The 25,184-nt window shown below is 35.3% G+C and overlaps 1 protein-coding gene across 1 annotated transcript; it reads right to left on the bottom strand.

Moving 5' to 3' along the window:
* Window positions 1-2,593: 2,593 nt before the first annotated feature.
* LOC115218788 (gastrula zinc finger protein XlCGF26.1-like) lies at window positions 2,594-17,245 on the bottom strand. The gene is made up of 2 exons (XM_029788721.2): window positions 16,979-17,245; window positions 2,594-6,672 (listed from the first exon to the last, which is right to left on the bottom strand). The coding sequence occupies exon 2, from the start codon at window positions 4,451-4,453 to the stop codon at window positions 2,750-2,752; it is 1,704 nt and encodes a 567-aa protein (XP_029644581.1). The 5' UTR covers window positions 4,454-6,672; window positions 16,979-17,245; the 3' UTR covers window positions 2,594-2,749.
* Between the last annotated feature and the right edge of the window lie 7,939 nt (window positions 17,246-25,184).

Here is a 25,184-nt window from a genome sequence, read left to right as displayed (position 1 = left end):
GCAAAATGACCATTCCGAAATATAACAATATATATATATATATATACATACATACATACATACATACATACATACATACATACATATATGTGTGTGTGTGTGTGTGTGTATAGGGTGTTTGAAGTGGTATACAGATATTGTATATTGAGAAAAAGGAGACAGTCAGAATTTTGGATAAATTTTTATTTGCACTTTCATTCATTTATCAAGCTCATGAAGACAGAATCAAAATGATAAAGACTGAACATTTTCTTCTTCGTTTATATAAAGCAGATGATTTTTTTATTTTGCTTAGAAAATGGGAAGAATATTTTAGTTTTTTTTTGGGGGGGGGGGGGGTAAGAGAGAAAGAAAAGCAAAGAGGGGGGAGAAAAATAAAGAGAGATTTCAGGACAATCAAGAAAGAGGAAAAAAAGTAAAGGATTGATAGATAGATAGAGATAGAGAGAGTTGAGGTTTCTTTTCAATTTCATTACAAAACATAAGTATACAATGAGAAGGGAAAGAGGAGGAGAGAAAAAAGACAGAAAAAAGAAAAATGCTTTGTAATGAAATTTCAATGGGTTGATCACATCAAATTGAAAAGAAACTTCTCTCTCTCTCTCTCTCTCTCTCTCTCTCTCTCTCCCTCTCTATCTATCTACCTATCTATCTATTGTCCTGAAACCTCTGTGTCTATTTTTCTCTCTCTCCTTTGCTTTCCTTTCTCACTTACCCCCTTTTACCAGAAAAACCAAAATATTTCTCTAACCAAAAACATCTGATTCATTTAAATGAACAAGGAAACGTTCTGTTTTTATCATTTTGAATTTTGATTTTGTCTTGAGTTCAATAAACGAACAAAAGTGCAAATAAAGATTTATCCAAAATTCTGACTGCCTCCTTTTTCTCAATATATATATGTTATATACATATATATATATATATATATATATATATATATATAGTATATATATATATATATATATGTATATGTATATATATATATATATATAGTATGTATATATATATGTATATATATATATATATATGTGTATATATATATATATATATATATGTATGTATATATATATATATATATATGTATATATACTATCGAGCATATAATCTTATATATATATATATATATATATATATATATATATACTGCCATTCCCAGTACTACCTGACTGGCCCTCGTGCCGGTGGCATGAAAAAATACTGACTTCACTCTTGGAGTGGTTGGCGTTAGGAAGAGTATCCAGCTGTAGAAGCTCTGCCAGATCAGATTGGAGTCTTGTGCAACCATTGGTTCGCCAAACCTCAGTCAAATCGTCCAACCCATGCTAGCATGGAAAGTGGACATTAAACGATGATGATATAGTATTGAGCATATCTTATATATGAGTAGCTTCTAAGCTGAAGTGAAGACAGCATGTTCTTTGTCTATCTCCTTGCCTTCTTGGAGATTTTAGGTAAAATTATACTAATGTGTCCATCTGTTTTAATTTAATTAAATTCTATGTCTTTATGCAGCTGAGGTTGCTCTACATTTAAATCAATGTAATGATTGCATTGTCAATTAAATGGAGTTGCTTGAAACGATTGTACTGCATTACCTCTGGATATCCTTGTTGCTTATTTTGATTTATTTATATATATATATATATATAAACTTTATCCCCACAAAAACACAGGATTCTGTGTGTGTGTGTGTTTGTTTGCTTGCATGTGTATCTGTGTGTGCATACACTAGTGTTCACAATAAAGATACTGTGTTTGCAAGGCCATTAATTCTCTCCATGTATTTTTTCATTCTCTTTCTAGTTTTATTTTCCTCTTAAATCTTTCCGCCAAAGAGTGTAGGCTCAAAATGTAAATGACTTTTCCATCTTCTTGAGCATTAAACTAATACACCTGTTTGTTGTTCTTATACCTGTCTTCATCTTTCGTTTTCTATAAATTTGAACTGTATATATATATATATAGGTAAATATGTAAATGCAATATATAATATATATATATTTATTGTACATGTTATATTATATTATAGAAGCACTGCTATATTATTAACTGTTATCTGGATTGAGAGGCAAAGATTACCTACACCTGCAATAGAAAGAGGCATACAAATGTGATATGAAAGCAATCAATATTATCCTGTTATAGCAGAAGCAGTTGCTGACAACAGGACACCAAGTGTCACAAGGATTAAGAAGTGGATAACAAAACTTTCATAAGACCTGGATGAAAAAGCTCATAGAAAATCCACATATAACACCCATACAAGAAACAACAATCTTTATATACCAGATCTGCAGCTAAGGCTGCAAGCCAAGGATTGATTTATACAGTAATTTTGTGAATGTGATCTTTGTCTTCTTTCTCTTCTTTTACAGCTGTTTGCCATTTTCTGAAAAACTGCTGGATGTGACCTAAGTAAGTATATATATATATATATATATATATATATATATATATATATAATATATATATATATATATATATATATATACACACACACATATATATATATACAAATATATATATATATATATAATATATATATATATATTATATATATATATATATATGTATGTATGTATGTATGTATGTATATATGTATGTATGTGAGAGAAAAAGAAAGAGCTAATGTATACAACTTCTACAGAAAGCACTGTCCTCCACAAATCACCTAGAAAACTATGAAACAAACAAATAAAAAATCAAACATGATTCCTCCACATTTAACCAGTCTTATAAAATGTTATCAAGTTCTCTGGTGTAACTCCATTTCAATTCCTGGTTTGTTTTGTCTCATTGCACAAGAGAGTGTACTTGGTGTATTTGTCCAACCCGAGTTCCACAAAGAAGTCATGGGAAAACCTCTGGGCCAGCCATAATTATTTTCCCATGTCTGTGGCATTTGGTGTAGAAACTGAGAATTCATCCAGCTGGTTGATAATGAAGAAGACTGCATACGATGGCTTGGTATAGACTGTGTTAGCTGAGAATCCCTTAAAAAAGATTCACTGTTATTTGATACTACAGGGTTGTGTTGGTTATAGCTCTTTGCATCTAATCGCTGAGGAAACGCTGATTTTCGGCGAGCAATATCAGCTGTATTGAGTGACTGCATTCCAGGTGTATTTTGTTGTTGGTTACTTCCTGACTGATTGCATTTACCCTCTTCATTTGATGTCCTGTTGTTCACCTCTATTCTAGCAGCTTCTATTTCACTCTCATTTCTCTGGTCGAATGACTTACATGACTGAAGTAATTTGACTTTATGAATTTTTCTGTGGTTATCTAAGATGGCACGCTGGGAAAAAGATTTTCCACACACTTCGCAAGTAAATGGTTTTTCTCCTGTGTGAATTCTATGATGGTTGTCCAAGTTTGTTTTCTGGGCGAATGTTTTCCCACAATAGTTACAGCTTAAGGGTTGTTCCCCTGTATGTATTCGTCTGTGGTTGTCAAGGTTTGTACGCTGTGCAAAACCTTTCCCACAATAATTGCAATCGAATGGCTTTTCCCCAGTGTGTGTTCTTCGGTGATTATCCAGATTTGTTCGTTGAGCAAATGATTTTTCACAGAAGGAACAATGGAATGGTTTTTCTCCTGTATGTGTGCGCTTATGGTTATCCAAATTTGTGCGCTGAGCAAAAGATTTATCACAAAAGCCACACTGAAATGGTTTTTCCCCAGTGTGTATACGCCTATGATTAATTAAGTTCGTTCTCTGGGTAAAAGATTTATCACAAAGTGTACAATGAAAAGGTTTTTCGCCTGTATGTGTACGTTCATGGTTTTTAAGTTCTGTTTGTTGAGTGAACGACTTTTCACAGAAGGCACAATGGTATGGTTTTACCCCTGTATGAATCCGTTCGTGATATTTCAAGTTTGTGATCTGAGAAAAACATTTTTTACACACTGAACAAACATATGGTTTAATTCCTGTATGAGTCCGTTCGTGGTTGTCCAAATTGGTACGTTGACTAAAGGATTTTTCACAAAAAGAGCAATGGTAAGGTCTTTCTCCAGTATGAATTCTTCGGTGGTTATCAAAATTTGTCCTCTGAGCAAAAGTTTTACTGCAAAAAGTACAGCTAAAAGGTTTCTCAGCCATGTGGGTAAATTCATGGGTGCGTAAATGTGCTCGTTGCGAAAATGCTTTTTTGCAATATTGGCAATAGAAATGCTTATCGTCAGCAGGTATCGCCTCATGATTGGACAAATTGACCTGTCTTGAAAATCCCTTTCTACAAACGTCACACTTGTAAGGTTTTTTAGTGCTATTTGTAACTGAGGAAGTCCCTGATGAACCACAGGGTATACCTAAAGCACTCTTCTGTTGGCACTTCCCATTGGATGGGCCTTCTTTTGAAGTTAAAGATGAATAAAGGGATGTTGGACCATAAATTTCAAAGTTAAACTGATTTCCCATTGTATACATGGTTTGTACAGGATACATCTTCACAATAGACTGAGATATCTGATTTTCAAATTAAATCTGAATGAAAAATGATTTTATTTTTTATCATCTTATTCAGAATAAATTTGCCGTTTTATATAAGGGATGAGTAAGTGTTGTAGTTGATCAAGTAAATAATTATTTCATCAATTGAGTGATTGATTGGTTTTTAACATTTTATTGTTGTTTTTGTAGTACTTTTGATGAGATATTTATTTTAAGATGTTGATGGGGTTTTTAGTTTCTTACTTTTTTCTTCTTTTACATTGAAAGTAAATTTAATCTATCTTTTTAGCATTGAAGTCAAAATATAGAAATTGTTTCCTTTCTTTTTTCTTCTCCTTATATACTATTATCATGTTCCTCATACACAAAAATGATCATACACATGGCAAATATAAGTACAATGAGACAAAAATTAGATGTAAATAAAAACATGTTCTTCAGCTAAAGAGTTTTTGATCAATAGTAATAACATATTTTGCTCAAATTACCATTATTGATTTTTTTGATTCAGAGAGGATATAGGTTTGGTGCAATGTTTTACAAAGAAAATGGGTAAAATTTAAGAAATTATTCAAGGAAAGAAAAATCGGAGTTAATAGAGGGTTATCCCAAATAAAAAAAAGTACGGCACAAAGTGCATTATAGTAATAAAAAAATATAAGGGAAAAAACTAAAAACAGGATCAAAATGTCCAAGGAGGAAATATGAAACCAAAGATGCTATTCCAAGCAAAAGAATGATAACCAGTTGGTTAGACCAAGTAAAATTGAATTAGTTTTGGGAATTATTTTAGAAAGAAACAAGTCTAGGTTAATGTTTAAGGAATAAGGAAACTCAGGAGTGAGATACTTCAAGAAGTTATCTCAGTTTAATTTATTTATGAATTTTTTTTTTGTTTTAACCTATTAAATTGTTATGAATTAATTTATACATTCATTCTGTTGACACTTTTTTTGGAATTGAAGAAGCCAAAATATCACAAAAAAAAATTTGTTCATTATGGTCTTTGAATGTCAGTATTTTATTGTTGTAAGGACAATACTTCTACAAGAAACGAGTACCAGAGACACACTATCATGAAGATGGAGGAGTATAAGGTATGTTTGGTGAAACTCATTTGGAATTTCAGGAAAACTTTAAATAGGAAGTACATATGAATACAAAAAAAAAATACATATGAAATATATTAAAAGATAAGCTTGAGCTTTGTAGGGGAAAATAAATAAGAATTTATCATGTTTATGTCTTTCTCAACAACACTTGCAATGTAAGTGAAAGCACAGCAAACAGGAATCAAAAGTGGATTGTGGATGGGAGTTTCTTGTTCTGTACCTCAGCAGTATTTTTGGCACATGAAATGCACTGACTGATTTCTTGCAATGGGTATAAAACTATATGTTTATAGAACAAGCATTTTGTGTTATGTTCATGCTTTTTTCAAGAAAATTGGCTGTGAATTTAATTAAAAGTGAATTAAAATTACAATCCAGGTCAATAGGCTCATGTAATTTACATTTTAACATTACTGTATATGAATAAAATATAGGCTGATTAACTCATTCATTATTCAAGTGGGTCGTAAATCATATCTCTAAAAATTGACATTAAATACTGTTCTATAGTTTATGCAAGATATCACACAACATCAAATAAAGTTGAATGAATTGACTAAAAAAAAACGCATTCTCAACTTTTTAAAGAATTCCTTAACTCTTAGAATACCAGCTGTTTTTTGACAATTTCATACCTATTTTCTTCAAATCATCTGAGGGTTATCTGTCAATGACTTTCAGTTTTCTACCTATCAACCAGTATTTGTTACCAATATATGTGTTCCATAATTAGTGATAATTCCCAAATGATAACTGAATGATATTCATCAATAATCGTTAAAATATCATTATTACTCTCTATTGATCAATTTACCTATGGTCATCAGTTTATTAAAGTTTATCAGTTAATGCTAGTGAGTTGTTTTTCTATCAAACATAATTGTGAAAATTATTCAAAATCTGTCAATAAGCAACAACCTTCTCAAAATGAATGTAAAATGGCAGGAAACTGATATTGATTTACAAATTATTGAATGCAGCTGGTATTTCATCAGTGTTCTGTAATAACAAGCATTTTGTAATTGGAATTTGGATTGTGCATGTGGTTTGATATCTTGGTCAAAGAAGTAAGTTCAAACAGTCTGGAATTTGTAGGATTATCTGGAAAAGAGATAAAGAGAAGGAGAAAGAAAATAAAGAGAAAACTAATAATTTCTGTACATTGGCAGAGGAAAAGTCTCAAACACTTCAATTGTTTATAGCTTATCATACATTTGATCTCCCTGGGAGAGATGAAAGAAAAATTGAATCTGGCAGAATTTTAACTCAGAAGATATAGGTACAAAACTAAATGTGTTAAGTTACTCCAACCCTATACTGTTTCTCTGTTTCTCCACTACTTGTCAAAGAAAAGGAAATAATACATATTGTAAAAGAGAGGAATTAAAAATGTTCATTTTTCTCATTAAAAAAAAATAATAATTATAATTATTCTTTGTTGTGTTGAGAAAACTTAGAGGTTAAACAGGGTATTCATAATTCACTGTGCTAGAGTGTTGACTATCATATAATGAATAATGTTAGTAAGAATGCTCAATATTGATTTCTTGGTCACACAAACAATTCAAACTGTCTTGTATGGAATTAACCAATATGTTACATCTGCAATGAATTGATAGTTAAGTAGTTTAATGTTATTGATTTTGTATTCTTACAGCAAATTTATTAATAAGAAATTTATTTTATTTTAATTTAATAATTTCTTATTTCGAAAATTAGTATTGATTTCATTACAAACATCATGAAATTTGACCAAAGTAAAAATATGATTATTGTACCTAACATTGCATGCTGTTACCCACAGTGGAAAAATCATATTCCTAACATTATACATCCCAATAGGCAACACTCTAGCATATATATAATTACTTTGCTCCATTCCTAAATTTTCTCAGTGTGACAATGTATAAGTCATAAATATTAAAAAAAAAAAAAGAAATGTGAAAATGAAAACTGAATTGGTCGATTCTGCTCCAATACAGTATCATGCCACTTGTTGCATTCTTTTGTCATTTCCTTTGTGAGGTTCAACAACCACTGAAATCAACTTCCACCATGCTGCTCATATTTTCTTCAATTTTCTTCTTCCTCAATTCCATTCCACTTGGATTTTACAGCACATCTTTTCCCCAACAGACACCCTTCCTGTACCAATACAGTCATCTCTCTTATGCATAACACCTCATTCCTCTTATACCCAGTTTTTCCTCTTAGCTCCTCTGTGTCTTATTGTTCATGCATGCTAACATAATGCACTTCTCAGAACAAAATCACTTTGTTTCTTTCCAAACTTCATGCATTCTCTGTATTCAGTGCTTGTGTCTTTACCATGCAACATTACTCTTCATACACAAGCATCATACAATCTCAGCGATTCCCTTTACTGCCTATAGCAGTAATAACCTTCAGAACGTTTTCCACCCTCAATATTCTAGCTATTATACTTTCAGAGCATCTTCAGCTATTTCTATAGAACCTACCAAGCAATGAATGGAATTTATTTTATTGTGCTCTGACTGCTTCATCTACTATGCATAAAGTATTTTCCCCCTCTGATAGTCTACTTACAATCCTAATACACATCTTGCCCCTCCTCATTCACATGGGTACACCATACAAACTTACCACCAACTCCTTTTCTGCATTTTGAAAACAATCATCTCTTGGATGTCTGCAGGGTCTTTCCGACATACTAAAATTTCAGTCTACTATGAGGTTTCTCAAAACCTAGAATTAAGGCTTCTCAGTTCTAGGTTTTATTTCCACACTTGAAGTTTCATCACTGAATCTTGTCACCATTTATCTCCCTCTCTCTCTCTGGTAACCAAATTATGAGGAATACCTATCTAGTCACTTATTTCCACACTGAACTCATTGCTAACTCTCACTTTACCAACTCCCTCTATGTACATGACTGACATCACTCTCACAAATCATTCTTCTACACTTGAAGACCACCAAATCATAGGTCAGGGCCTACTCCAGATTAATAAATGCTAGGTTGAGGAGTATACTCTTAGCTAAAAACTTCACTTGCAGTTGTCTCATTATGAAAACAGAACTGGTAGTGGAATGGCCAAACACAAATCTAAATTGCATCTCATCTAAACTGATTCTCTTTATAAATTGTGTTCATATTCGTTCAGTTTCTTTCATAACTTGGTCTATTGGTTTGATACACCTGTAGAAATCCCTCTTCTTCCCATAAATTTTCCACAATAGCCTCTCGTAGACATATTTATAAGCCTCTTTCTTCTCGGCGTCAGTATGAGTAAATCATTTCAAACACATTTTTCTCCAATGATACACTGTTTTGCAATCCAGAACACCTCACACTTCTGATCCCTTCATCATAGAACACTGGTTATTATCTTCCATTCAGCTTCTCTCAGTGTTATGTACACTGATTAGTTTCCTAAAATTCATGGTTTGTTCATTTGCCTCATAAATATCTAGAAGCATTTTTTTCTAGAACCATAGCAATAGTCTCTACGTACTCTGGAGTAGTCATCATGATGCTGCCCAGCCAAGATAATGAAGTTGGTGTCATTTGTTATGAAGCTATCTACATATAATACACAAGGGTGTGAGGTGGGGTAGTCATATATCTCCTCTAAAGCACCTCTACTTGTCACTCTATCATACTTAGGCCTTCAACACCTGATATAAAGCCACCAGCCCCTCTCTCAAATACAATCTTATTCAGTTGGAGGAGCTTTTTTCCTTTTACTTTCTTTTCTTTTCTTTGTCTTGCATGTCACTTGGCAACTTTCCTTAGCAACACATACTGTAAAGTGGTTGGCATTAGGAAGGATGTCTAGCCATAAAAATCATACCAAACAGACACTGGATTCTGATGAGGACTCTGCAGCTTTTGGATCATGTCAGACCTTCTGACTTGTGCCAACATGGAAAACAAACATTAAATGATGATGATGATGATAACAATGGTATATATAAATGTAATTGGGTGTGGTTCATATGCCAAAAGAGAAAGATTATTCAATATATAAAATGGTGAGAATAAATATATTTTCTCCATTTTTTTATAAAAATATATGAACAGAGCAGATTACAAAACTAATAGCTCCTCTTAACTGTCCTGTGACCTACAGTCATCAAATGTGCCATTTCAGATCTGAGCAGGCATATCTGATGAGCATAAATCTATGGGGACTTAAGTGAACTTAACAGTTATGTAAATTGTTTTTTTTACCTATGATTAAATATGTATATGTGTATGGGAAGGAAGAGAGAGAGAGAAAGAGAGAGAGAAAGAGAGAGAGAGAGAGAGAGACAGACAGACAGACAGACAGACAGACAGACAAAGATGTATACATATATATATATATATATATTCTTAGACTCATGTGTGCATGTATATACATAATGAATGAGAGAATATATCTCCTGCAAGCAGCAATCTGTGGCACAAGATACCCTTGATAGTCATTATATTCCAAGCCCATCTCCAAATGAAAACGACATCTACATAGGAAATAGAAGTTATAGTCATATAATGAAGGTAGGAGTAGCAATAGTAGGAGGCAAAGATAGCAGGGTTGAATTGTTAATTGTAGTTATGCAGGAGGTGGTCTAGTTACAGTAGAAGACAGTAAGGGAGGGAAGAAAAAGTAATAGAAGATAGCTTGTATTAACTCTTTTAGTATCACCAAGCAACCAACAAGTACTGTTAATATGTGATGAGTTAATGTATGCATGTATGCACATGGGTATGTGTGTTTGCCTTATTCAAGTAGAGTGAAGTGCAGATATGTAAGGGGAATGTCAAAGTAAATTTACTGATCTCATTACTGGACCATGTATTGCCCATACAAACATGATCTGTCAAAGGCAAAATAGAGTTACTACTAGAAAAACAAATTTTAATGTACAGTGACAGAAAGAGAAATTTAGATAAAATTATTTGACACATTATACTGTGTAGGATTTGATATAATTTTATCAGTTTTGATTTTGTCAGGTTTCCACCTGCAACTTTACAATATAGTATATTTAGTAGTTTTAGGTCTACATTATCATTGTCAGATCATGTGTAGGGTGTTAACTTAAAGAGGAAACAATAAGTCTCAGAACCTGTGGAAGCAACCAAAGTCACATAATGCCAAAAGTCATTGGTTACAATTTAAAATTTGTTTATCTATATATAATGTAAGTATAACGTGGAATGTAGTTTGGTTACCAGCCACATGGGTCCAGGTTCAGTCCCATTGCATAGCATCTTGGGCAAGTGTCTTCTACTATAGCCTCAGGCGAACCAAAGCCTTGTGAGTGAATTTCCTAAACAGAAACTGAAAGAAGCTCATCATATGTGTGTGAGTGTGTGTATGTGTGTATATGTTCGTGTGTCTGTATCTGTCCCCCCAACATCACTTGACAATCAATGCTGGTGCGTTCATGTACCTGTAACTTAGCAGTTTGGCAAAAGAGACTGATAAAATAAGTACTAGGCTTACAACTAGGGGTTGATTTGCTCGATTAAAGGCGGTGCTCCAGCATGGCCACAGCCAAATCACTGAAACAAGTAAAAGAATAAGAATATATATATATATATATTGATTGATTGCTGGTAGGAACACCATATTTCATTTAACAACTATGCAAGAGAGTAGACTATGTTGGTTTGGACATGTGATGCATATGAATGAAGACAGCTGTATAAAGAAGTGCCAGTCACTGAAACTGGACGATACCTGTGGAAGAGGGAGACCCAGGAAGACATGAGAAGAAGTGCAGAGGACCGATCTCAGGATGTTGGGGCTCATGGAGAAAATGACAATGGACCAAGATGTCTGGCAATATGAGGTTCTAGAGAAGACCTGCCCATGTCAGTGAAAATGAGTTCTAGAAGTATTGTGTCCCACCCACATGTAGCAACAAAAATTTTTACACACCCTACCCCAACAAACCAAACTTTATCGCCTCTCCCAAACAGCATCTTTCTATCCTCTTCCACACATTTCCTCTACATACACTATGATTATCTCCCACTCCCCAACCCTATCCTCACTGCCCTGCTCACTGTATTGTTGCTATCCCCACCCCCTATATAATTCTAGATTCTCACTAGTCACTGCATCTCAACTTCTCTACTCATGCCTTTCTTGGCAATACTTTGCCACTTATATTATAGGCTCCATAGCTTGAGGATATGTTCTGGCACTTGCCACCATTTATCTCTTTCGTCCTTATTCTACCATCCCATCTATGCTCTGATCTGTTTTTTGTGAGTATACCCTGGCACTTTACCACCATCTCTCTCCTGCACTCTTGCTATCTCTCACTCTTCCTCTCTAGCTAGGTAACTATGTATCTCCTCATGTAAAAATGGAATTTGAGCTGAGGTAAAACCACAGGTCCTCTTTTAGGGTTCTGGAAAAATGCTATGTCACATCCCTGGCCAGCCACATGTAGCTCCTTAAGGATGAAGGAACGCCATACAAAATTAAATGAAGGATCTATATAGAGCAGTTGGGATCCTATGGGAGCAGATGATGCAAGCTTTGCATAGCAGAGCGGGCAAGGATCCTTAAAGATTTGCTGGACCCAGAGTCTCTCCTAAACTCAAGACTTGAGATCTATAGGCCCTACCACCATTTCAAATGTTACTTGTGGCAGGTATGGAATTCCTCATTCATCAGTTAGGGTTGTAAAAAGTATTTGCAGACCAGAACTAACCTAATGGTAGAGATTCCCAGTCTGCCCTTTAGGTTAATAAGATTTGCTGACCGGACCATTCTAAGGGCAATAACCTGTCCCATTTAAGGCTCAGACAGTATATTATTTGTTTGCTTATAAATTAGATGTGGCCTGTGGCCACTGGAGTCTGACGAATCATCTATAAAGCTAAGCATTTTATGGATGCAAAAACCATTAATCACTCTATGACTTGACATATATTTAACTTCATGTAAATACATCACTTGTCTAACTTTTAGAGTGTGCTTCTTTTTCAGAGACATGATCCACTGACAACATATATATATATTTCAGTGCGAAATTGCACGGTGATCGTTATAAGCTTTAGGCTTATATAAATACCATTATTATAATTAACAGGATATATATATATAGGAAAACACTTGAATCAAATTACGGAGATGTACTTGCATAGCGAGTGACTTGATCTGAGATCGTGTGCTGGAACGAAAACAATTGCAGCGTGAAAGGTGTTTATAAGCCATTTAAGAAACACACAAAACCGTTAGATTCACTTCAATATTTAAATTTAATTTGTCAAAATATTTTCGTCGCTTTGAGACGAAAAGTGACGAAAATATTTTGACAAATTAAATTTAAATACTGAAGTGAATCTAATGGTTTTTGTGTGTTTCTTAAATGGCTTATAAACACCTTCCATTTGAATCAAAGATCAAGATCAAGGATACCAGAAATCCAAAAGAGGACTCAACACATTTTATATAGATAATTCTAGAATGAATAGCAATCATTTTATTGATTTATTGTTTCAGTGGATAATCTCAGCCTTCATTAATCTGAGAATACATCTGTAAATACATCAAAGTCATTTCATAGCATGTGCTTGGGATTCAAAACTTTGGAAGAAATTTAACTCATAGCAGTTTGAATTGTTTCTTCACAAAATATAAAGTCAATGAATTAGAGTCAGAAGGAATAATCAAAGAATATCATTACATATTAAATGAAAGCAGATGTGTAATTTCTAGCTTCATGATCATATACAAATAAAGAAATAAAGAAAACAAACAGAAAATAGATAGCTAATTAAGTCAGTAATAGTAAATTATAATAAGTGAGTATATGTAATTAGATAAGTAAATGAATACATAAATCCTGCAATCTATGAGAGATACTTTTGCAGTGATTGCCTTAAACATATATGAATACTGAAATATATACATGTATATGATATATTCATACATCCTGAGAAGGCATGTGGTTTAGTAGTGAGAAGTATGCAACTCACAAACATAAGGTTGTGAGTTCCATTCCTAGCAACGTATTGTGTCCTTGAGCAAGACACTTTATTTCATGTTGCTCCAGTCCACTCAGCTGGCAAAAATGAGTAGTACCCATAATTCAAATGGCCAGCCTTGTCACATTCTGTGTTATGCTGAATCTCCCTGAGAACTATGTTAAGGGGATACATGTCCGTGGAGTGCTCAGCTACTTGCATGTTAATTTCATGAGCAGGCCGTTCTGTTGATCAGATCAAATGGAGCCCTAGTCGTCATAACTGATGGAGTGCCATTTAAACCCTACACAATCTTACATGCATATATGCATGAGTGTGAACTTATGCATGTATATACACAAATATGCATATACTCATACATATATCCACTTGCTTATACATGAATCTTCAAGCATATATACACTAATAACAAGTACACACATACATACACACACACACACATATGCACGCACACACACCATATAAGCATACACTTATACAAATATAGATATATGAATACAGACATACAAACACACTCATTAACAAGGCCATGTGGCTAAGAAATTTATTTTACAGTTACATGGTTTCAGGTTCAGTACTACTGTATGTCACTTTGGACAAGTGTTTTCTACGATACACCCAGGTTGACTAAAGACTTTTGGATGAATTTGGTAGATGGAAACTTGCATAAATCACCATCGTTTAACATCCACTTTCCATGCTACCATGGGTTGGACGATTTGACTGAGGACTGGCAAACCAGATGGCTGCACCACGCTCCAATCTGATCTGGCAGAGTTTCTACAGCTGGATGCCCTTCCTAATGCCAACCACTCCGAGAGTGTAGTGGGTGCTTTTACATGCCACTGGCACGAGGGCCAGTCAGGCAGTACTGGCAACGGCCACATTCAAATGGTGCTTTTTATGTGCCACCTGCACAGGAGCCAGTCCAGCGGCACTGGCAACAACCTCGCTCGAATGTTTTTTTCACGTGCCACCAGCACAAGTGCTAGTAAGGTGATGCAGGTAATGATCATGCTCGAATGGTGTTTTTAACATGCCATCATCACGGAGGCCAGCTTGTTGCTCTGGCAACAATCTCACTCGTATGGTACTCTTAGCACTCTTAAAGAAGCCTTCAGCAAGTCCTTATACCTCTTTTTTGGTTTATGTGGAGGTCGTTCTCCTTTAGCTAACTCTCCATAAAAGAGTTGTTTTGGCATACTTGAATCCTTCATCCTAACCAGATGACCACTCCATCTGAGCCTTTGCTTTAACACAAGAGCTTCTATACTTTCACACCGAGAGCCTTCCAATATTTCAAGATCACTGATGCGGTCCTTCCACTTAATGCCATAAATCCATCTGAGGCACATCTGATGGAAACGTTCCAGTTGTTTAAGGTGGTATCGATATGTGACCCATATCTCACGGGCATAGAGAAGAGAAGGAAGCACACATGCCTTGTACACCTTTATCTTTGTCTTTCTGCATATGTCTCACCGACTCCAGAGGTGCTTTTCTAGCCTTCCGAAAGCAACACTTGCTTTCCTAATTCTATGTGGAATTTCATAATCCAAATTGCTATATCTATTAATGGTCCCTAGGCTGTCCATACAACTCTGAGGCCAGATGTGGTTCTGTTGTCTGAAAAGACCAAGAAAATTATCTTCATTGAGCTCACAGTCCCTTGAGATGAGGCCCACAAATTGAAACATGCCAATTATGAGAACCTTCTGCAAGATTGCAGGGAGAAGGGATGGCAGTTATGGCTTTTCTCAGTTGAGATTGGCTGTAGGGGATTTCTGCTCAGTTGGCATGGAGGAATGCTTACAGCCATTGGAATGAGAGGAAAGGAGTAAAAGGAGACTGTGTGCAGGACGGAAAAGGAAGTTCCAAGAGCCTCTTGTTAGCTTTGGAATAAGAGAGAGGAGTTAAGCTGGAAGCCAGGAGGAAATGAAGAATAGTGATTCTGCCACCTGTGCTGACCCACCAACAGGTGGGTGTCACAGTTCAGAGTCAAAAACACCTGGTGAATATTGGGTACCATCTGATGACATCAGTTCCTGCTGGCTAAAACTCCATTCACTTTCATGAGTGGAAAAAGTACCTCCTTCTAGGTGTTATTAACACACACACACATGCACACACATACACACATATATTTCATCATCATCATCATTATCACTTTTCAATGTCTGTTCTCCATGCTAGCATGGGTTGGACAGTTTCACAGGATTTGGTCAGCTGGAACACTGATCACCTTCCATTTGCCTGTTTTGGCATGGTTTCTATGTAGTAGTGGCGCGCACACATTATTAGCCATTTGAAAAGACTATGGAATTTACAATTAACTGCACCAGGGTTCCTCTTCCCCAGGGAACCAGACCTAATGGTATACCTGCGGATATAGGTCCAGCCCCTGCTTTGCCGGGTCCTGTCTCTGATCACGTTCTCCAGGGATACAGGCATCCAGCAACAGGACCTCTGTAATGCCATGATGGATCGTGAAGTCTGGCGTAGCATGGTAAATTCCATTGTCTCGACTACAGTCGAACAATGATGATGATGATGATGACTGGATGCCCTTCCTAATGCCATATATATATATATATATACAACAATTGCAGCATACGATCTCAGATCAAATTACTTGCTATGCGAGTACATCTCCGTAATATATATATATATATATATATATATATATATATATATATCATCATCATCATCATCGTTTAGCGATATATATATATATTATATATATATATATATATATATATATATATATATATACATACATATATGCACATTTATTCACAAACATACATACATACAGATATACATACATGCATATATATATATACCCACACATTAGTATATGCATGTGCAAGTAACTTAGAAACGATTTCTATCAACACCTGTTCATATCATCATTTTCATCACCATCATCATCATCATCCTGATTATCATAACCATTAGTGTTTTTTACAACATACTCAAAAATTTAAAGATACAATATTATAAAGATTCATTTCTTTGAATTCCAGTTTCAAACCCTACGGGAGTGGACTTTCTTTCGTCCGTGTAGTCTTCTAAGTTCAATAGACTTATATATCTCTACTTCAAAAACTAACAGCAGCCAAAGCCAAAGATAATTATCATTTCTCATCAACACCATTTTTCACCAACATTATCGCTATTATCACACCAACATGGTCGATATCCTTCTACCACCATCACCATCATCATCATCATCATCATCACCATCCGCAATAACATCCACTTAGATGTTAAAAAACATAAGCTTGTTATAAGAGAAACTGCAAAGCAGTAAAAGAGGGGGCGTGCTGTGAAACGTGAAAGAGAACGAGAGACATAGAGTGGGGGAGCAGTTGTTAATGCAGGAGGAGCAGGAAGAGGTGACATAGTACATGTCAGATTAATACAGACCTTGCCAAGTTAGCGCCTATCAAGTAAGAGTAGCAGGGATAGGAGAGTTAATTTCTTCAGGTAAGCCCTACCAATTTTTTTGACAGTCGTTACCCTTCCGCTTTTTGAAACTCAAGAAGCTAGAGTGAGTGCCACTAGAAACACAGTTGAAGTAAAGACACACGGACAGACAGTTGTTTTATTTACAGAATTTTTTTAGCAAAGAAACGGTAAGTGAATACATTGAAGGCGGATCCGAACTAAGGGAGATAACTTCATGCTCTTACCGCTGAATATGTTTTTTAATATATAGTATAAAAATTATATATATATGTATGTACCTATGTATGAATGTATGTATTAAACAATAAAAATATGAATGTTTACTTCTCAATCTCTTTTTTATTTTTCTGAAAATAAAGTTTAAAAATTTTGTTTTTGGTTGTGTGGTAAGAAGCTTGCTTCACGTCCACATGATTCCGGGTTCATTCCCTCTGCGCGGCACCTTGGCAAGTGTTTTTTTTTTTATTATAGTCTTGGGTTGACCAAAGCCTTGTGAGTGGAATTGTTAGGCGGAAGCTAAAAGAAGCCCATCATATACATTTGCGTGTGTGTAGGTGTGTCTGTGTTTGTCACCCCACCATCGCTTGACATTTACATCTTCGTAACTTACCGGTTCGGCGAAATGAGATCGATAGAATAAGTGTCAGGCTTTAAAAAATAGCACTGGGAGGAGGGGGTCGATTCATTTGGCTAAAAATTCTTCAAGGCAGTACCCCAGTATGGCCGCAGTCTAATGACTGAAACAAGTAAAGGATATTAAAACTTATTCCAAAAACTTTTTTCAATGTGAATTAAGGCAATAAAGTAAGATAATTTTATCGAAAAAAGAAGCACAATTTTTCGAATGTAAACAGTAAAAATATGGCCAAAAAAGTTAATAAAGAAAGAAATCATGAGTGAATAAATATAATAAACACACATGCACATTCTTCAAGCTATACGGCTCAACCCCCAAAACCAGGCGACTGTGAGGCTGACGTTCTGTAACAACCAAGCACCTTCATTAGCATCATGTAATACTTGTTCGAGATGGGGCCCTAACGAAGTCAAAAACTTAAGTCATCGGGGCAGCTTCCTAAACGATTGAAATGTTGCAGGTTGAAAATGTCGACTGACAGATTAAGGCGTTTCAGTGTCTTCTTCCATCCAATTACGGCTGCAATAACCTCCACCTCCCTTACGATATTACAAATGTATGTTGAAGCGAAAGTATCTCTAGAAGTGGTCTTCTTAATAAAGGTACCTGGGCAAAGTGTGAGTCGATTAAATCTCTTCTTGGTGTCTCTGGGCACCAAGAATTGAAGGGATACTTGATCTATCTAGGGTTTGTATAATTACTAAGTTTATCTCTGACAAGCAGAGCGACCGGCACTCAGTTGAAATGACACTGCATGAACGAATTCAGGAATTCAAGAGCTTGTCACACCAGTGCTTCATTCTCTGACAAAAATCATTCCTGATCCTGATGGTTGAAACTCGGTTATTTTTCCTTTTTTTTTTCTCCTTTTCCAAGACCCTATGAAAGTAAAAATATTTATCTTGTCAACAGTAAGTAGTTATCAGGTCACAAAATTGTTTCCATAAAAGAAAATGAAAGATTGATTTATTATTTATTCTATAAACAAATAATAAATGGATCTATCTACAAATCATTGTTCAAATTCACTCTCTTCAATTTGATACTGACACTGCTGATTTTAATTGGATTTTGAATAAAATGCTATATCGTGGCAGTAGTTCTTCCAGTTAGCACTTTTTCTGCAATGTCATATGCATGATAACACATAAGATCAATTACTTAGACAAAGACTTCCGTGGCAAATATTTTGAAAAACTTTGGTATACCTCCCATTGGTAACTATCTGCATGGTGTATCACTTCTGTGGATGTCATACCTTCACCACAACCAGGACACAATCACATATAATGAAGAAAACCACACTGTTGAAGAAAAGTACTCAACTTGTGTATTTGCTGTTAATCATTCTAACACTTAGCTAATAGCCTTGTTTTGTTCCTGTTAATCACAAAATATTTGGCTATCACACTGGATTCTTTATGATATTTAGCAGGGCCTCTACTGGCCACTATTTTTTGTTCTGTGAGAACATGGAAAGGGATGTAAGTATATCAAAGAACTGACTTTTTAGTCTGGGAAACATCTACTTTTTGACAAAATACTTTCACTTTCACTTTCACAGGATCCTGGAAACAAAAAAGCACCCAGAACTCATTCCTGGCTAAATAAGACACTGATGTTTGCCAAAGACAAAGCATCAGTCCAACCTTCAAAAAATTTGGCTTTCAGCAAATAAGTGACATTGATCAGATTCATCAAAAAGTTTGTCAGAAATATTTTGACTGTAATTTGTCTTAACTTAACAGAGTCAATTTAATTTGCTCTGGAAATAGCTATTCGAGCTCTACCTGCAGTTATCTACCACCCTGTAGGAGGTAGTCCATGTCAAAAAAAACAGAGACTGTTGCCTACTAAAGAGGAGCAACCATGAACAGAAGTAAGCAAGCAAGGGAGAGATAAAGAAAAACAAGGGCAATGTGTCCTAAGTAAGCAGGGGAGAGATAAAGAAAAGCAAGGGCAACGTGCCCTGATCAAAGGACTCCAGAAGCCACTACTACCCTACCAGATTCATGTATGTAAATATATTGATTTCAAATTTTGACACAAGGCCAGCTATTTTGGTGGAGTGGGTAAGTCAATTACATTGACCTCAGTGATCACTGGTACTTAGTTTATATACCCTGAAAGGATAAAAGGTGATGTCAACCTTAGTGGAATTTGAACTCAGGATATAAAGATGGATGAAACGCGGCTAAGTATTTTGCCCAGAACAGTAATGATTCTGCCCACTCACCTCTCAGGTATGTAAATATAAATTATCTGGTGAAATTTAAGAATACATACACTTAAAAAATTGTAGGGTTTAAAGGTTGGTGAAAATACTGTAACTGATCAAAATGCAACTGGACATGACTAAAACTGAATAATGGTCAGAAAAGAGGCTGTTCGTACACTTTTACACTACAGAGAAAGTCACTTTGAGTGTATCGCTCAAATGACAACATTGCTTATCTTTACTCTTATTTAAAAATATAGGCTGTAATTTCAATATACTGTGTAAATAATATGTTTTCACTAAATTTAAAGAACATGAGTTTTCTGAAAATACACTATCCAAAGAATTATTTTTTCGCAAATTATTTTGTCTTGTGATTTGTCCACCCCCACCACCACCATTAAAGATCATAAATCAAATATGTAAAAGAAAAATTTGTATCTTTATTACAAAAATATTTCAACTGGTGGTGATATTGTGCCAATAATCATTAATAACTTTATATAGATATAATTACTTTGTATCTATAATGGTTACTTCCTAATTATTCAGAAATACATGTATGGCTTCTTTAATAGTGTTATGCATAATACAGGGACTCCATCCGTTGTCGTGCGAAAGTAAACACTGAAATTTTATATTATATCGAAAGGAATGAGACAAATTTTCAAATTTTCATAGGTCGTCCCTCAACAATTATTTACATTCTGCAAAGCTCAGTTATTCCTTATTTCTTTATTACCCACAAGGGGCTAAACATATAGGGGACAAACGGATTAAGTCAATTACATCGACCCCAGTGCATAACTAGTACTTAATTTATCGACCCCGAAAGGATGAAAGGCAAAGTCGACCTCGTCGGAATTTGAACTCAGAATGTAGCAGCAGACGGAATACCGCTAGGCATTTCGCCTGGCGTGCTAACGTTTCTGCCAACTCGTCGCCTTAATTCCTACATCTAAGACAGTGCAACCATTGCACTCACAGTCATTCCAGACAGAAAAGAACCACCTGACTGATTAGCATAAAGATAATCACAGACACAATACAATAGCACACAGGCACACTGTCTTATCTCTTTTGTTTTACTACTATTATTAGGCATTCTCAGCCCACTTATCTTTCCTTTCATCAGCCTTGTTACATCAAATCCTTCCAACTACACATTAATCACTATGTTCTGTCCATCCTTCCCAGAACATTGATTCTTTAGAATTCCCTCTCCATTTGTCTTTCCTGCAGGTGTTGACATGCAATGGTTCAAGAACTTTATTGGCCTCTATTTCGTAGGTCTAGGAGATCCTGCAAAAGCCATAGGCACTGTCCTTTCTTCCAGACCAAGCTAGTAAAAAGAATGCGTATGGGATTAATGAAAATAGTAAATTCATACATAATGCTATAATCCTATCATTTTTTTAGCAAAAGTAAAATCTGTTAGTGAAATATCTAAGAATGTATGGTTGCAACAAAGTATGCAATTCACAAGGTAATTCTCATGCATTACTAAATAAAAATTATGGCTTTTTGTCCAAGAATGAGGTTGAAATTTTATATTCTAACATTTGCAATTGCATCATCAAAGTTAACTTGAGTAATTTTGGTGCTAGCAGCTCAATAAATCTGAAGAAATTTGCTATGAAATTGAATAGAATGAGAATATTTGTCATGGGTCGCTATCTCAGTGAAACTAATTTCTTTTTATTCAGTTAGAAAAAGGGTTCTCAACCATTTTTTATCTATGAGCCCCTTTGACTACTGTTTTGTTCTGGTGGGCCACTAGTTGCATTCAGTGGTTAAAAACTAGTTTTACAGAAACTTCTTTCAAAATTCCTATTTTGTTTATCACACATTATCTTGTGTAGGTTGAACTATGTAAAATGTTAGAAAAAGAAACCTAACTACATTATTTACATTTGACAGATATTTGTCCTCATCTTTGTTGTTAACACATTTCGGCTGATATACCTTCCAGCATTCATCAGGACGTATTAATAACACACACCAAGTATGGTTTCAGGACATCCGTATACTGCATATATATGAAATTATAATTTAGAGTATCTAAGAGATACCTCCATGCTGGAAATAGCAGCCAAAACTTGACTCTAAAACCACATTAAATGTTCATACAGCACCAGGAGAGAAGACAAAAGGACAAAATAAACTAGCAAAAAATTACTGGATTTCTGGCTCTGCATAAGAAATGCTTTAATGTGGATTGTTTTTGGACGTTGTGTATTGTGCATGCATTGATTGTTTTTCTTTTAACTCCGTACGATTTGTTAAATGTTTTTCTTTAATGTATCTGCAATGTATTACGCTTTGATTGATGTTGTAACAATTGCATAAACTGTTGTAAATGTAAGCAACTGCCTTCGGCTGTCTCTCTCTTCCTGTTGTTTTTGTTGTCTCCGGTCACTGGTTACTGGTTTGCGTTCGCTGCCATCCCCCACCGCTTGCTGTGGTGGATTTCCGATTTGACTGAGCGTGGTCGTCGTCGTCGCTCGACTTAGGGTCCCGAGTTCGAGTTGAGCAACGGCAGGTTCGTAACAATATATATATATGTGTGTGTGTATTTATGTTACTATCTGTATATTCCACTGATGAGGCAAAACATTTCTTATGTAGAGCCAGAAATCCAGGATCTGGAATTATTCAGTAATTTTTTGCTAGTTTATTTTGTCCTTTTGTCTTCTCCCCTGGTGCTGTATGAACATTTAATGTAGTTTTAGAGTCAATTTTTGACTGCTATTTCCAGCGTAGAGGTATCTCTTAGACACCTTAAATTATAATTTTAATAATAATTATTACCTTTGAAGGTTTTTATTCCCATGCTGGCCACTTTATAAGATCGATATTTAAATTAACAATCTTATCCTATATATAATATATATATATAAAACTGAGAATGTGTGTCTGTCTGTGTATTTCCCTAAAATTTGAGAACTACACAACCAATTTCATTCAAATTTACACATGCCTTACTTAAGGTCCAGGAAGTGTCATCGGCAAAATTAACTTTTTCCCTATGGCGACCCCACAGCAATATCATATCTTCCCCACTATTTCAGTATTACGTGTTAAAAGTGAAACAAAAACATCTCTCTATTGTAATGCAGACACTTTCATTTTAATACTGAAACTATTAAAGTGAAAGTATCATATAACAGGGATGAACCATTAACAGTGGTCATTCTTTTTGCTAGAAGAAGATCCGCTATGGTCTTATATGCTACACCACTGGTTTTCAATTCATATTAATCAAATTGATATTCAATTTTTCGCCCTTATTATGTGTGTGTGTATTAGCAATTCGTATAAAATTGCATCAATGACTTGAACTTGAATAAGTGGTTTCACATAAATGGGGATACATTAAAAAGGTTTGTTGTTATTATTATTACTGTTTGACTATTGTAATCACGTTTGTTGGTTCCTTGTCAGGGAAATGTTGTTGTGTTGCATTTGTTAAATAATTGTAAACCGTAACCCTCCCCCTTTCGGAGAAGGTGCTTTGGTTATTGTTTAAAAATTGAATTGTGTCCCTCTTTGGGGAAATTGACAATATTTTCACTGTCTTTACAGAAGCATTTTTGTTAAAATGCTAGTACAAATGTTACCATGCAGCAGATGAATAATAGGTGTATGCATATGCTTTCAGCAGGAAAAGAATACCTTGAGGCCCAGCAAACAGAGCTTCAGTAACCCCTATAAGTGAAGGTAGTAATTTTAGCATGTCACCAGTACCAGCAAAACAAAGCGTTGAAGCAAATAATGAGAAAAGGTAAAATGACATAGTGTGGATTTAACAAGAGACTATGGTATGGAGTATGATGTACATGGGAGTAAAATTTTACTGAAAGAAAGAATGGAACAGAAGTAGAGGGAACTACAATATAGAACTTTGCTAGAAGTATGCTTTTTAGATGAGAAACTGGAAAATGTAATACCTGAGAATTGGTATACTCATGATCTTTGAACGTTAGGCTTCACAGAGGTGATGGCAAGTGACCGAGACCTCTGGTGATAAGCTGTGTGTGAGAAGACTCGTCAGGCCAAGTGAAATCGTTGTTGTAGCCATGCTGGTGTCATGTAAATGGCACCTGTGCATCATAGTTGTGGTCATAGTTGGTGCCATGTAAGTGGAACCCATGAATCATAGTCGTGGTCACCACCGGTGCTATGTAAATGACACCTGTGCATTGTAGTCATGGCACCCATGCTTTGTAGTTGTGATCATTGACGGCTCCATGTAAATGACACTTGGGAATCATGGTCATTGTTGGTGCCATGTAAATGGCACCCATGAGTTGTGGTCATTGGCAGTGCCATGTAAATTGCACCCATGAGTCATGGTTGTAGTCACTGTGCCCATGAATTGTAGTTGTGGTTGCTGTCGGTGCCATGTAAATGGCACCTGTGCATTGTAGTCTGGTGCCATCTACATGGCACCAATGAATTGTAGTCGTGGTCATTGCTGGTGTCATGTAAATGGCACCCATGCTGGTGGCATGTGAAAGCACCCATTACACTCCTAAAGTGGTTGGTGTTAGGAAGGGCATCCAGTAGTAGAAACCATGTCAAATCAGACTGGAACCTGGTGCAGCTCTCCGGCTCATCAGCTCCAGTCAAACTGTCTAACCCATGCCAGCATGGACAGCAGACATTAAAGGTTGATGATACAGGAAGTTACTTTCAAGATAATCTTAACAAATGGTAACAGAATTCTATAGACATCAGCTCACTGGAATTTAGTCAGTTAGTAATAGTGTGATTATCTATTAGAGGAAAATAGACAATAAGAGAAAAGGACAAATCATGAATTAATTAACAGAATTAGTCTAAAGTTGCAGACGACTAAGTCAATACAGTACCAGACAATCCTGTCATCAACACTTTACTGTAGTCCACCTAACTGTAAGTAGGCATCACATAATGGAATAGATTATCGCTCTAAAAACACATCACTATTCAACTGAATATCACATTAGCTCACAGGAATTTGAATATTCCCATGGGTTTTGGCCTTTCTTTCAATTTTATCTCCAGCACATCAATGTGAACACGAAAGAGATGATGAGTACCAAACCTATATAGCATCAATTACCTTAAACAGGGTTTGAAATATAAGAACTGCTCAAGCAGAAGATAAAGTCCATTAAACAACTTTGGTGATCAATTAATCCCTAATGAAAAGTCATTGCAGGAAACAAGAAAAATTAATTTCAGGGAAATATTTAGCTTGGCTTATTCTAATGATGATGACATTGATCATCGTCATAACCATCACTGCCACATCTGCTTTTTCT

This window comes from Octopus sinensis, linkage group LG14, assembly GCF_006345805.1.
Source record: "Octopus sinensis linkage group LG14, ASM634580v1, whole genome shotgun sequence".
Classification (NCBI taxonomy): domain Eukaryota; kingdom Metazoa; phylum Mollusca; class Cephalopoda; order Octopoda; family Octopodidae; genus Octopus; species Octopus sinensis.
The sequence above is the reverse complement of the archived record's forward strand: the minus strand, read 5'-3'. Positions and strand labels throughout refer to the sequence as shown.